The sequence below is a fragment of the Osmerus eperlanus genome, chromosome 6 (genome assembly GCF_963692335.1).
Source record: "Osmerus eperlanus chromosome 6, fOsmEpe2.1, whole genome shotgun sequence".
In the NCBI taxonomy this organism is placed as follows: Eukaryota; Metazoa; Chordata; class Actinopteri; order Osmeriformes; family Osmeridae; genus Osmerus; species Osmerus eperlanus.
Window position 1 is genome coordinate 18,209,767 of NC_085023.1, and position 15,632 is coordinate 18,225,398.

General features: G+C 41.0%; 1 protein-coding gene across 1 annotated transcript; it reads right to left on the reverse strand.

Moving 5' to 3' along the window:
• Positions 1-217: 217 nt before the first annotated feature.
• On the reverse strand, positions 218-14,278 carry LOC134022560 (sulfotransferase 6B1-like). The gene is made up of 7 exons (XM_062464161.1): positions 13,956-14,278; positions 12,555-12,667; positions 3,488-3,577; positions 2,635-2,761; positions 2,176-2,270; positions 1,846-2,002; positions 218-849 (listed from the first exon to the last, which is right to left on the reverse strand). Exons 1-7 carry the CDS (start codon positions 14,146-14,148, stop codon positions 722-724), a joined length of 903 nt encoding a protein of 300 aa, XP_062320145.1. The 5' UTR covers positions 14,149-14,278; the 3' UTR covers positions 218-721.
• Positions 14,279-15,632: the final 1,354 nt, after the last annotated feature.

The following is a 15,632-nucleotide window of genomic DNA, read 5'->3' on the forward strand; positions in this document are numbered from 1 at the left end:
GAATAGTTTTCAATTGAGAACTGTCACAGGCTACAGACATGTCGAAATAGCAAGAATACGCCCTAGCCCAAAGCTATTGCCTAGCATCTTATTATATTAAATGAAAAAAATGTAATTTTATTTAGCACTAAACTCCATCTTGACTGGGAGAAAGTAATTTGATGCTGAATCGTGCAAAATCTACTGTGTATAAGTAATAAACACGCAAGAATATCAGTCTGTGAAAACACTTTTTATTCAAGTTCAGTGATATAAAAACAAATTGTACAAGTTGTATATAAAATCTAGAGGTTTATCTTTTACTATGTATTTTCCAATGTCACAGTTTCACAAATAGTATATATCCTTGAGTGGCTACAGTGTAGTATTGTATGGATGTTTTGTCCAGTGATGTATAATTGGTAAATTCTTCTCTTTTGTGTCCTATTGTGCACGATCCCCCCTCCCTGCCTTGGTATCCCTTGTCCTGACCTCTGTTGTTCTGACGGAGATCAGTCCTATGATAAACACGATATCAATCATCTTAAATACGTTATCTGCGTGGTTGAATCTGCCTGGGCCAATTAAAACAAATGGCATCTTTCTGGCACTGTAGCTTGGTTTGAGCAAAAGCTCAGATTGCGTGATAGAACGACACTTGTTCTATTCACTTGCTGTTTGACACTTGTCATTCATGGGCAGGTAGGGTGTCTGCTTGTGCTTTTCCCGTTGAAAACACGGCCTACTTGCAGTGCAGGTCGTAGTTCAATTTGGCTCCTAGTTTGGTGCCTGCGAGGTGCTTCTGGAAGGCAGCATCCATCTCTTGACTCTGGGCTGGGCTGAAGTGATTCTTCCAGTCCCCTACCTCTCCTGGGGACAGGGATGATAAACCAATTTGAAGAAAAAATTATGTGATAAAAACAGTTGAAACCATTGAACTGTGTTCATGACTCCTTCCATCTGTTGTTTGCAGGGCAGAGTGATACATTAGCTGATAGAATAATTTTCATTTCAAATCAGAGATAAGGAAAAGATAACAGAAAATCATCTGTCCCACCTCTTGTACATGTCCACGTGGTTTGTTTAAATACACTATGCTGTATGTTTCACCTATAAGCCATGCATATAGCATGCATGTGACTTTTGAGGTGGCAGCATGACTATTATGTTGCCACAATGTAGTCCTGTTAAAAGATACACCCTATATTAAACTGCCAAGGCAACACATACAATCCAGTAGAGTACATTAGTCTGTGTTTATGAGAGGTTTTCTAAGGTTATGGAACAGGGGCGAATCTAGGTTCCCATTTTTTGGGGGGGCTAAGCCCCTAGATAAAACCTATTATTTTTCCTGTGACCCAGCAAAACTAGGGGGGTCTGGGTTACTTTAAATAGTGTCCTCTAGTGGGTTTTAGGAAGAGAATTTAACAAATTTAGGTTTGAAATATGAAAGAAGAAAAAATTGAGCTAATGAAACTTACAGTTTCATACAACCATGACATGAAAAGCCCATTATGAGCAGTAAAAAGTATGCATGGAACAAAAATGGTTTGCTGAATACAGGGTTATGCAACAAATAAGTAATGCATTCAACTCGGAGATAAGGCGTAGGAGGTTGTATTTAAGGACATCTTAAGAACAAGGTTCCCTCACACAGGACTGGGCTTGATTCTTCTGCATTGAATTCTAAACACACTGTTTCTAAACAAACAAAACATGGGTATACTGCTCTCACGAACATACACACAGCATGCTCAGACACGCATTCCACGATATATACAGGAGTGCATGTTCGTTTGCAAGCACACCCAAACACCCACCCACCCACACACACACACGCACGCACGCACGCACACACACACACACCTTTCCTGAAGAAGATGTTGCCCATCTGTCCATGGGAGTCCTTGGAGCTCTCTTTCATTGCATTGAAGGTGCTCTCCTGAGTGATAGCCTGGACTTGAGAATCAGTCAGGTTGAAGCCAAAGAAATCGGCCACTTGACGCACACCTTTATTGAGGTCCTGGGGGAGACAAGATAAAACATCAACATCAATCTCTCGAAATCAACTTCAGGGTATATCATGTAGCATACAGCAACATTAACCAATGAAAATAAATACTGTGATATGTAATATAATACTAATAATAATACGTCTGTTTATATCTATATGAAGCAGATGGAGGTAAACATGACCTGTTTTAGCTCTTCAAAAGTCACTATCATCACATTGGGGTCATCCATCTTTTTCTCCCAGGCCTGTGCATGATCAAAGTACGAACCCCATGGAACTAGGAGCAGGTAAACATATGGATCAGAGGCTAGGATTTGTTTTTTATGATCTCACTGACAAGACAGACTTAGTTTGACAAAACATGCAGCAGTAAAACCTACAGAATGATATGAGAAGATGATCACGTCCAGATGTGTCTCAAAGTGGTACAAGACAGTGACTAGAGAACAGAGTTGCAGTTGACACAGTTGCCCTACCCTCTTCGTCCATATTAAATGCATTTAATCGGTAATCAATAAACAAGACCTTTTTTGCTGAAAGTGAAAATGAAAGTGTATTTATTTGTGAGACTTGTGAGGTTGCTCTGGTGCTTGTGCCCACAGCATGTGTGAGTGCACACGAAGAGAAACACTGCAAAGTACCTTCCCCACTCATGAACTGTGAGTAGAAGTTGTCCCAGGACTCGGCGGTGGGGAGAACAGGGTTCTTGTTTGAAAAGTGGTAGAAGGAGACCAGTGTGTCTTTAGGGTTCCTGAAAATGACCAGCATCTGTTTGCAATCAACACAGATGGATTAATCTCAATTCAATTTAGCTGTACTAGTCCCCTTAGGGCAATGCATAGCTGAATTACAGGCCAGTGTGAGACAGACTATTCTCAGACATGTTTCTCTGGCCATGCTTTAGATCCCAAGGGAATTTTTAGGGAAGAATTTAAAGACACAGTGTGTCCTCTGCTCGACAAATGGTCTAGTATCAAGTGTGATGAGAAGGTGGAAACCCTCTCCTCTCCATTAATTGAACAACATTGTTGTTCAATTAATAGTGCTCAGTGCTGATTTGTGTTGTAGGCACTATACTGCATGACTATACAGTATGTTGTTTTTTTTTGCATGGCTTCTATAGAAGAGCACTCAATCCTCCTACAGCAACCGGATGTTAGAGGTCGCTGGTTACATCATAACATTGGAATGATTGATTCTTTTACAATGGAATTTTCTGCAATCAAAAAAGGAAGTGCAGACCATTAGACTCCACAGGCATAGTCAGAACTAAAAGTTTAGAATGAAAGAAACGCTGTATGTACTGTACAGAAATCACACACCACTTTTTATATACATCCCATTAAAGAGTGGGCCCCATTTAGTGATCAGAAAAACACAAAAATTGTTTTTTTCAAGTTGGTTATTTTGCAACATTTGAAATCACAATATTGTAGACAGCGGTGAGTCTGCAATACAAAGATTGCAGAGTCAAATTCTGATCATTTTGCTGACCTTTGTTTTCTTTGCGTTGAAAGATGCAGGGATGTAATCTGGATGCATGTGTGTCCCCAAGAGCCTTGGAGATGATGCTTGACCAATGACCTGTCAGGAAAAATCATTTCTGACTTTTCATCTTGTAAATAAATGTAAATTACCTTTTTAATGGTCACCGTAAACATTGTCTGTGATGTCTGAGACATACTATAAGACCATCTCTTTGCACACAGCATGAATCATGGCATGATATAAACAGTAGATAGTGTAGCTACACTGGTTCAAGTAATTAAGTCCACGAATCAAACAGATGTTCCTTGATTTATTTGTATCTCTCTCTCTCTCTCTTCAAGTGACACCGTGAAAACTAAGAAAGCAAAAGACAAAAGTTTTCATCATTGATCTGCCATCTTAGGTGGGCTAAATGGCGCAGCATACATTGAAACATGCACAAACTTGAATAACTTTACAAACTTAATTACATGACATCATGGCTCCAATCAAATATAAAACACATTGACGGCAAAATAAAATACCGTGTACGCCTTTGGTGAACCATGTGCAGATTGTAGTTGTGACTCGTTCTTCTGCAGCCATTAACTCCTCTCTGACCCACAATGCCCTGTTTAACCCTTTGTAGCTCTGGTCACATGACTCGATCAAATAAAAGCATTAAACCGAAAACCAAAACATATTTCTTAGTTAGTAAACCCTATTATTATCCTTTGTTAAATTAAAACAGATGACTTTACCTTAACCCTCGTGCTGCCTTCGGGTCACATGACCCAAAGGTTCATAACGAACCATCGTTGTGTTTACCCAATTTTACCCAATACAAAAACAAATACAAATAATTTTCTTTTAACCATTCCAATGTGGGGGGTCTGAGACAGCCCGACAGTTAAAAGAAAATGCTTCACTTTGTTTTTGTATGAGGTAAATTTGTCGCAATACGACGGTGGGTCACAATGACTGATGGGTCAGAATGACCCGAAGATAACACAAGGGTTAAATAATTCTTGAAAACTGAAACCTGTCTCTCCAAGACAGTTACACTCCCACCAAATTACTATGATTTATGATAACCTTCAAACATTTGAATAAATCCAGTAATTTCCAGAACCAAGCTATTTCTGTTAACACTTAGACCAAGCCTGATACCTTAAACTCTATGCGGAAGTTTAGAAACTAATTCTATTAGAATACTCTTTAATTATTTTCTACAAGTACGACTAGTTTATGGATAGGTCGCTCAAGAATAGATTGATTAGTGAATTGTTGACTATCCTTTCCAGGCTTTCTATTTCCCATTTTTATTGTAGCCTTTCGCACCAGTCCATCCTTGTCTTCACAGACATTAAGTACTCTTCCAAGTCTCCACTCATTGCGTGGAATCCCTTCCTCCTTGACGATAACAACATCTCCAATCTTCACGTTCCGCTTTGGAGAGTGCCAACGTTGTCTGAGGATGATATTTGTCAAATATTCTTTCCTCCATCTACTCCAGAATTGCTCTGTCAAATATTGTACTCTGCGCCATCTTTTCTTAGCAAACAAATCTTCTGCCACAAATTTCCCCGGTGGAGGCAGAGGAACAGAAGCTTTCATGGTCAGTAAGTGATTTGGGGTAAGTGGCTCTAAACCTTTTGGATCATTAATATTGTCAATGGTGAGTGGGCGGCTATTTATGATTGACATTGCTTCATAAAAGAACGTTCTCAAAGAAGCATCATCTAATCTTCCAGCACTCCGGGACAGAACACACCTTAAAACGCTCCTGACAGTTCTAATTTGACGTTCCCAGACTCCTCCCATGTGACTGGCATCAGGTACATTCATAGTGAAATCACATTGTTTTTCAGCCAGGTAAGCAGTCAATCTGTCTTTGTTCACTTCCATTAAACCCTTTGACAGTTCATTTTTTGCGCCTACAAAATTTGTACCTTGGTCTGACCTGATTTGTCGTACAGCTCCACGAATAGCTATAAAACATCGCAAAGCATTCATAAAGGCATCAGTGGTTAGATCCTCTAACATTTCTACATGAACTGCTCTTGAGGATAGACAAGTGAATATAAGACCATATCTCTTATACTCCTTACGACCTTGTTTAGTGTGAAATGGTCCAAAACAATCCATTCCACAGTAGGATAATGGTGGAGAGGGAGTAACACGACTGGCAGGTAGATCCGCCATTCTTTGTATTTCTGTTGGCCTACGGTTTCTCCTGCAAGTGACGCATTGCTTAATTTGGTTTGCCACAACTTTGCTGCCCCCGACAACCCAGTACCCATTTGCTCTCAGTTCATTGAGGGTTTGTCCTCTACCTTGGTGCTGCGTCTTTTCATGGTAGTAGTCTAAAATAAGACGAGTGATTACACCATCTCTTGGTAAGATTAGTGGATGTTTTAAGTCAAAAGGCAAGGAAGCCATCCTTAATCGACCTCCCACTCTAAGAACATCATCTTGCAATATTGGGTCGAGCTGGACCAACTGATGACCATGTGGCAGTTTTCCTTTGCTCAGTATTCGCATTTCCTCTTTGAAAGTGTCCCTTTGTGCCAGTTTTACAAGCACAAGGCTGGCCTTTCTTCTGTCTTCAACACTTATAGGTTCTGTTGGTTTGACTCTTTTTGCTAGTTGCTGGATCCGAGCAACAACATTCAATGCTGTATGCCATTTGGAGAACCGTTTGAGTCTCTCCAAAAAATGGTCCTCTCTTACTACATGTGTTTGTAGTACTTGCATTGTTTTAACTTCAGGGTCACCTACAAGGAGTTCTGAAGTCACCGTTGGTGTGACAATTTCTCTCTCCCACAGAAACTTGGGCCCTGTAAGCCAATTTGACGTAATCAACTCTTCTACCTTGAGGCCTCTAGAAGCGTGATCCGCTGGATTTTGATTGGTGTCTATATAATACCATTGTTCTGGCACAGTTGTATCTCTGATTCTTTGGACTCGATTTGCGACAAACACGTGAAACCTGCGGGCTTCATTGTTAATGTAGCCCAAGACTACCTGTGAATCTGTCCAAAAATACTCTTGGTCGATTTTGAGTTCTAGTTCTTCCTTTAGCAGACTACTGACTGCAGAGGAGACCACTGCAGCAGTTAATTCCAGTCTTGGTATAGACACGACCTTTGTTGGTGCAACCCTTGCCTTTCCTATGATTAAGGAGCAATGTACCTTGTATTCACTCACTACTCTGATGTATGAGCACTGGCCATAACCATAAGTACTTGCATCTGAAAAATGATGCAGCTCAATTCTCTGAACATTGCCTAGGTTTTCAGGAATAAAGCATCTAGAAATCTGGAGTTTTTGCAGGTTTTCAAGATCATTCAACCAACTCTCCCATTGTGGCCATAATTCTTTGGGTAGTGGTTCGTCCCATCCAATGCCCTTCCGGCACATTTCTTGCAGTACCTTCTTTCCCAATAAAAGAAAGGGAGCCAAGAAGCCTAGTGGGTCAAACACTGAGGCTACGGTTGAGAGAATTCCCCTCCGTGTTGCTGGTTTCTCATCCAGTTTGACATTGAAGGAGAAGGTGTCACTGTTCGCATTCCACTTAACTCCCAGTACAGTCTGGGCTGGAAGTTCATGATGACTGAGATCCACATCCTGAACTCCACTGGCTCGTTCACTATCTGGAATAGACTCTAAAACTTCTCTGTTATTGGATATGAACTTGTGAAGGTGTAATCTCCCTTTTGCACACACATGTTGCGTTTCTCTCACTAGTTTGATGGCTGTGTCCACGGATTCAAGACTGATCAAGCCATCATCAACATAGAAGTTTTTCCTGATAAAGTTAGCTGCTAAGGGATATTGCTCTTCATGTTGACTTGCAAGATACTTCATTCCATAATTGGCACATCCAGGAGAGGATGCTGCTCCGAAGAGATGGACCTTCATGCGACAATCCATTGGCTCTGAATTGGTATTTCCATTTTCCCACCAGAGGAAACGCAAGTAGTCTCTATCTTCCCTTCTTACATGAAATCTGTGAAACATTTTTTCTACATCACAGATGACTACTATTGGGTGTTTACGAAATCTGCAGAGCACTCCTGTCAAACCGTTTATGAGATCAGGTCCAGTTAGTAAATGATCGTTCAAAGCTGTGCCATCATACTTAGCAGAGCAGTCAAATACAACCCTAATCTTCTCTGGTTTTCTAGGGTGATAGACCCCGTGGTGAGGGATATACCATGCATTCCCTTCTTTAGGCTGACATTCCACTCTTTCTGCATCCCCATCCTTAAAAACTCCTTCCATAAACTTTACATAGTCATCTCTGAATTTGGGATTTTTCTCAAATTTTCCCTTTAGGTGCTTTAGCCGCACTATAGCTAGACGTTTATTTTCTGGCAATTGAGGGCGTGACTTAAAGGGGAGGGGCATTTCCAGGTGACCATCAGCATTCTGGTGTATCTCTCCATTCAGTAATTGCATGAACTGTATGTCATCCTGTGATACGCTCCTTTCTCCATGATTTGTATCTTGAAAATCTGATTCAAGAGCTCTGATGATAGTTGCTGGTGTCAATGGTGGAAGTTCTTTGACAGACACACGATGACACAAGCCTGTCACTTCGGTTGACTTAACAACTTGTGGTGACCTACCAACAATGCTCCAGCCCAGGTCAGTCTTGATGGCATATGGTTCCTCATCACCTCCTGTGATGACCTGTCGTGGTGCCAATGCTCTGGAGCAGTCGTAACCTATTAGCAGTCCTACGTCACAATCCATCAGTGCAGGTATTTCCTGTGCCATTTTGTTAAGATGTTTCCACCTTTTGCCTGTTTCAGGGGTAGGAATGTGAGATCGTTCAAGTGGGATGAAGTCCCTGGTGTAAGCAGGTGGCAGATTGATAAAGCTTTGTGAGGAAAACCCTCTAACTCTAAGTCCACTAACTCTTTCACTCTCTACTATGGAATCTCTTCCCATCATAGTGGTAAGCTTTAACTTAACTGGCTCTAAACCTGCTCCTACCTTCTCACATGCCCCTTTATCGACAAAGGTGTTAGTATCTAGTAAGGCGTATACTAGGGTCTCCTTTCCAGGAGTAGTGGTCATGGAAATCCATACAGGCACTATCATAGATGTGCTCCCACCATCTCCTTTGTTTACACAGCAAGAAAGGGACGAAGTGTTTTCTTCCATTTGTATGGTATTAGATGATGTGCCTACAGCAGAAGACGTGCGGTCTTCATGAAGTGGCGTGGGATGATGTTTATGACATATGCTACAAGTAGCTTTCTTTTTACAGTCCTTTGACTTGTGTCCTCTTCTGAGACAACCAAAACACAAGTTGTTATCAAATATGAACCTTTTCTTTTCCTCCACAGGTTTGTTGGTGAGCATCTGGCATTTGTGAATGGAGTGACTTTCTTCACAACAAATGCATTTAACTGGGACTGGCGATGAAAGGAAGGTTATCACTTTCTTGGAGGTGTTTGAGTGATTATCAGCAGCACGGTCTGTCTCTGTTGCTGTACTTGATTTATCTAATGCCTTCACAGTCGTGTTGAATGCATTAGCCTTTGAACGTCCTTTATCCTTTAACGGCTTCTCTTCAGTGTGTTTTAAGGCATGAAAGGATGTTATAGGATTTCATGCGATTTCTGCTTCTTGTGCCATAAACTCTGCAAACTCTTTGAAAGTGGGGTATTCCTCTGTTTGTCTTAACTGTTTTGTAACATAGCGATTCCAGCCGGAGATCACCCAGTCAGGGAGTTTCTGGAGCATTCTTTGATTCTCTTCACAGTCGTTTAATGCTTGAAGTCCCTTGACATGTGGCATGGCATTACTGCAGGCTAATAGAAAATCGCTGAACTGTCTCAGTCTTATTGACTCCCTTGAGCGGATCTTTGGCCAGTTATTCAGTTTTTCTCTAAATGCACGCTGAATTACAAAAGGGTGACCATACCGATTATTCAAGGCCTCCCATGCTTGGTCGTAGGCTTCATCATCATTTCTATAAAAGCTTCCTTCTAACACAGATCGTGCCTCACCACTAATGTATTTTTGTAGGTAGAACAACCTATCAGCTGGATTTGTGCACCTGCGTTCTATCAAAGCTCTAAAACTTGTACTCCACTCTAAGAACTTAAGTGGATCTCCTAGGAAGACTGTTGGCTCAGGTGCGGGAAGTCTGGTGAGAACCATTGTGTCATGTAGGGCTTGAACTAAAGTTTCATTATTAGTAGGTCTACTATCTGGTTGTTCATTATTATTGTCATTATAGGTTTGTTCACCCTTAATTTCTCTATGAAGTACTGGAGGACAATTGACAACATTACTGCATGTTACTTTACTGTTATCGCAAGCCTCTCCAGAGTCAGCTTCTGAGTAGACCTTAAGCTTGGCAGCTAGGACTTGAAGATCTCTTTGATTTTCCAATTTCTTAAGTTCTCCTTGTTGTGCAATAATTGCCTTGTCCATCTCCATTTCTGCTTTCTTTGCAGCGTACTGTGCAGCGTATTCTACTCTTTTTGTTGTTATACTTTGCTGTTCTGAACCATTTGAATGGTGACTACGAGTAGATTTGCAAATTGTAGTCCCGTATATTGACCGTGCGTACTCTGTGTCAAGCACCATGTGCAGCCGGGCGTTTTCTACTTCAGGATTGAATTCTTCTTGACCTAACTCCATCATTCGTACCTTCATCAGCTTCATCAAGTCTGCGATTACTGCTGTACTAGAGTCCATCTTTCTTCTAACTTCTGTAGAAGGTGCTGATTGAGAACGAATATTTTCATACGCATCTCTAACTTGTGTCTCTAGCTCTTCAACGGCATCCATCATGTTACACAAGTCTTTATCAGAGCGCTCATCTTTGAGGCTTGTACGTATAACTCTGACTTGGTCTTTGACACTTTCATATAGCATAATGAATTTATTCTCCCTCTGAGACACTTCATTTTGCTTCAACTCTAACATCTTTGGAGTTAACTTTCTTTCTCTTAAGGATTTCCTGGGCTCAACTATGTTTGAAGCAGCGGAAGTATGCTCCATCATTGCTATTTTGTTTATTTCTATTTTAGCATGAACATCACCTATAAGTGATTCTAATCTTTCCTTTTCAACCTCATTAGTTTCTGATTTTAATTGCTCACTTAACCTAGTCAATTCTAATTGAAGGAAATCAATTTGTTCACTAAATTCACCTACTTGTGGTCTTTCTCCATTAACTGACATTGTGTATATTTTAGAACTATGTTGATATGCATATAACCCTTTGAACTTAAGTCCACGAATCAAACAGATGTTCCTTGATTTATTTGTATCTCTCTCTCTCTCTTCAAGTGACACCGTGAAAACTAAGAAAGCAAAAGACAAAAGTTTTCATCATTGATCTGCCATCTTAGGTGGGCTAAATGGCGCAGCATACATTGAAACATGCACAAACTTGAATCACTTTACAAACTTAATTACATGACATCATGGCTCCAATCAAATATAAAACACATTGACGGCAAAATAAAATAAAATACCGTGTACGCCTTTGGTGAACCATGTGCAGATTGTAGTTGTGACTCGTTCTTCTGCAGCCATTAACTCCTCTCTGACCCACAATTCCCTGTTTAACCCTTTGTAGCTCTGGTCACATGACTCGATCAAATAAAAGCATTAAACCGAAAACCAAAACATATTTCTTAGTTAGTAAACCCTATTATTATCCTTTGTTAAATTAAAACAGATGACTTTACCTTAAATAATTCTTGAAAACTGAAACCTGTCTCTCCAAGACAGTTACAGATAGATTTAGTCACAGTTAAGAAAAGTGAACAAACCATTCCCTGCTGACTCAGCTGTTGATACAGAGAACGCTTGAGTAGTATTCTCCAGCCCCAGAGTTGCATACATTCAAGAAAATGTGGTTTCACTGGTTCATAGAAGTGAATTCCTCAAGGTTTGTCCATTACTGGTTTTGCATTTGAGTAGTTTGTGTTACAGTTTCCAGTTAAGCCAGGGTGGCCTGGTAGCACATATATAACTACTGAACACATATGGTGTTCTCTGTCACATTCCAAACATGTGTTCCTAATTGAACATTCACAATAAGAGGCCTAAGAGGAAAGTACACTGAATCATGTTACATGCACAGTGCCTGTATGGTGATTCTCATTCTTGGAATGTTTACATAATGAGAGGCCTTATCTTATTGAGGTTCTGGACATTATTTACATAGGGAGCACAAAATACTAGTCTAGAGAGTTCAAGCTTGACTCTGACTATAACACACTAGGAGACCTTCTCGACTTGTTGGAGTCAAGAGAGTGAGTGAGAGACCAGGCTTCACTTGGGTGATGAGTGACCTTGTTTGACACTGCTCATTTAGGTTTACACTCCTGAGATGATGTCTAGGGGCTTGAGTTAGGGGTGCTGTCAGGCCAAATAGTGTCCTAGGGCCAAATAGTGTCCTACCTGACGTCACAATGCCGTTCCGATGCAAGGACGCGTCCGTCGCTATGCCGACCTTAAATTCCTGAGATATCTACGCGTGCTAGCAGGAAACTGTCGTGCTAGGAGTGAAAACTTTAAATCGTAGAGTAGAATAAACTGGTTTAAATAAGCCTAAATACAAAACTTCGTACCTAGTACCCAGTATAGCAACCATGACAGTTTCCTGCTAGCACGCGTGAAGTGTAGAATGAAATATATTTCATTCTACACTTGAAGTGTAGTGCACTTTGAAGTGTAGAATGAAATATATTTCATTCTACACTTCACTCGTATTTTCAGTTGTAAATGAGCAGCAAAAAAAGATGCTTTTAAATCTATGTAATCTCTATAAATAATAAGTAGGCCCTATGCATTTTTATATAAAATATACAGACCCCTGTGCAACCGACGCAAGCAAGCACACCCTACAATTTCCCAAGAAATTGTACCCTCTCTAGTTTCATAGTGTATTTGTCCAGTTACAGGGATTTTCAAGTACTAGTGAAACATTCCAATTTGTGAAACTGGCAGATGGAACATTCCAACATTGACAGTTGATATATATAAGTATCACACACACTCACACACACACACACACACACACACACACACACACACACACACACACACACACCTGCAGCATTTCGGGCCCAAAGAACTCCATGAGTGGAGGGATCTTGTTCTCAGTTTTCTCTCCAGAAGAAGCAGTTATGATTTTCCGAAGCACTGCCACTGCCCAGTTGAAACCTGCAGGAAACCAGGAGATAATGGAAAACATTACAGTAGATAGCCATACATTTTCCTCACAGAGAGCATTTAGTTGTAAATGTTTGCCTGTATCTTTTATCTTACTTTCAGTTTTCAACATGCACAGAATGATCTTTGTCGTGCATGTTAAGGATTGTAAACTTGCTAATTAAGATAGGACTCTGTATCGGACTCTGAACCTATATTGGAAATATCCAAATACATTGCCAAAGTCACACACTTGGGATTTTGCTTGTTAGAGACTAGCTGAATGTCCTATGTGATACATTGCCTAAATCAACTTTTTATTCCAGGACAGAAAAATAATGTGTAACTGCCTGTTTTACAAAATATAGATAGAGAGAGAGAGAGATAGAGAGAGAGAGAGAGAGAGAGAGAGAGAGAGAGGGAGGGAGGGAGAGGGAAATTAAATGGAGAGTTTGCGTTCCAAATAGTCTACAGATGGTGGGGGAGGCAGCAGACGCTTTCCCTTTACAGAACCCCACACTGTGGGGCCCATCCGTCTGTGGCATGGGGCGAGGCATGTATGTTTTCCCCAGGGATGACTCCTTTTTCATGTTACTTTTTGCAGTGAGCGGAGGCTCGGTACTAAAATACACACATAACATTTCCCAAACACACACCATTTCTGTGTCCCTTGACTGTGCTGTACACAGTTCAATGCTCCGCCTTTCCCTCATGAAAAGACGTTTGGCTGCTAAAGACTGTGGGTTTTGTCTTGGTTTGTAACTTCCACGCTCACACAGTACACTGCTGTTTACCAGCACTGCGAAATAAAAGTATAGAGCTGCTGCTGTGAATTGGCCCACTTAAATTAGCTGGCAGATTATTTTGGAGATGTTGCAGTCTCCCATCTTCATCAATCACATGATACATACAAAACACAAATCCCCCCATAAAGTGTTCATAACCACTGTGCTTTTTTCGATAACAACATTAAAATAGCCTCTTACAAATAAGGAGACAATGTTTAGTTAAGTACCATAACTATCTCTAGCCTTTGAGTTTAGGGTATACTCCAGTCACAGGTTTTTTTAGAACATTTATTAGAATCTAATGTAGGAGAAACTTTATGGCCCTTGTTTTAGAACAAGGAATTTCACTAGAATCTGAAAACTTTTTCTTGACGGTGAAGACAAATACAAAGATGGTTATATCATAGAAAACTCTTTAATTACAAGGATGTTTTGTAACCAACAAGAGAGAGTGGAAAATGTTTCACATTCACTTTTTACTGAACTACTGTAGGCAAGTAGTTTTTACTCACCACATTTGGGGTAGGCAACTAGCATGATATCATCTTCCCTGGCTTCCAGTTCTTGTAAAGCCTTCAGGTTCTCCTCCGGGCACATAATGACAGGATACAGCACTCCATTATACATGTACAACTTTTCCTCCTCCTTCATGCCCTTTGCCAGCTCCATCTTGGACTGAATTTTGGCTGGGAACATGGAACTCATATTGATCAAATCTAGTGTCAAATAGAAAAGTTCTCCAGAAAATCTCACTTTCAGATTCAATGGACAAGTCTCTATTTGTGCAGCTGGAAGTCCATGCACTCTACTCTCTGTGTGAGGGAGTGGGGCTCTGTGAGTGTGACTTTATAGTTGTGGGTGTGAGTGTATAGTAGTATACTAGAGGAGGAGGAGAAGGAAGAGGAGGAGCTGGGCCCGCCTCTTCAGATAATGCTTTCATGAGAAGTGGGAGTTTCCTGGTTTCAGTTGGAGCCTGTGGAGTTTCTAGTCTAATGTGGGCAGTGATCGATTGGGTGATGCCTCTGCAATGCTAACCAGATGGGAGGGACCACTCTCTGTCTTTTTTTCTTTGTAGCTGCAATGCCTTCCCTCACTGGAGCCTCTTCCAAAATAAGACGGGGAGTTGGGAGAGGATTGCTCTCTTTTGGTGAGGTAATACAGGACTGGTCATAATCTCTCAAAACAGTATTCCATGTCTAACCGTGTCCTCTTCAATGATGCATGAAAGTAGATTGGCCATTTGTTTCTTTTCTTTCTCACACAACCTAACTTACTGATGGTATTTAGTACGCACAGTAAAATGCTAGACGTCTGTCAGTCATTTTGTGAATGTGGAGTGTTTCTGAAATATCCCAGATGAAATGTCAAACCAAGTGGAGTGGGGACTCCAGCGACTAGTTTCAACCAGTAAAGAAGCCAATCCCAGGACACCACCTCATTCATATACACATCCCAGTGTCACTTGATTAACAGTTTCTGAACAATGTGACTATTCACAACCATAGAAATGGAGGGAGTGGAAGGAGGAAGCCACCAACCTATATAATTTCCAAGCTCACCATTACACTTCCCATCCATTTCCAGTCCCACACACTTTATGGCAGTTAATCGTTTCTGAACAAACCTTTTGGAAAAGCTTGTTAGATCACAAGGGAAAGTCCAGAGCAGAGAAGCTGTTGTGAGTGACTGCTTCTCCAGGACAGTCCTTCAGCTTGTTGGCATAGCTTCATGTGGAACATGGCTTAACTGTGAAAGTGCGCACTGGAGGAGATGTAGACTTAATGTGATGTGTTATGACTAAACGTATTGTATCCCTGAATCACATTAAAAGGGCAGATGCCTTTTTGTGGAGGATTTTGGCAAATCACCACCCACAGCCACAACCACAGTACTATGGACAGACAAAAAATAGGGTGTCAAAGGAGCAGTTGTTTTTATTCATGTCCTGTGTGTTATGGGACATGAACGTTCTATAAAATAGCAAGATGGACTGACATGGATCAACTGGAGTCAGGTGGCTGAGCGGTTAGGGAAGCGGGCTAGTAATCCGAAGGTTGCCAGTTCGATTCCCGGTCATGCCAACTGACGTTGTGTCCTTGGGCAAGGCACTTCACCCTACTTGCCTCGGGGAGAATGTCCCTGTACTTACTGTAAGTCGCTCTGGATAAGAGCGTCTGCTAAATGACTAA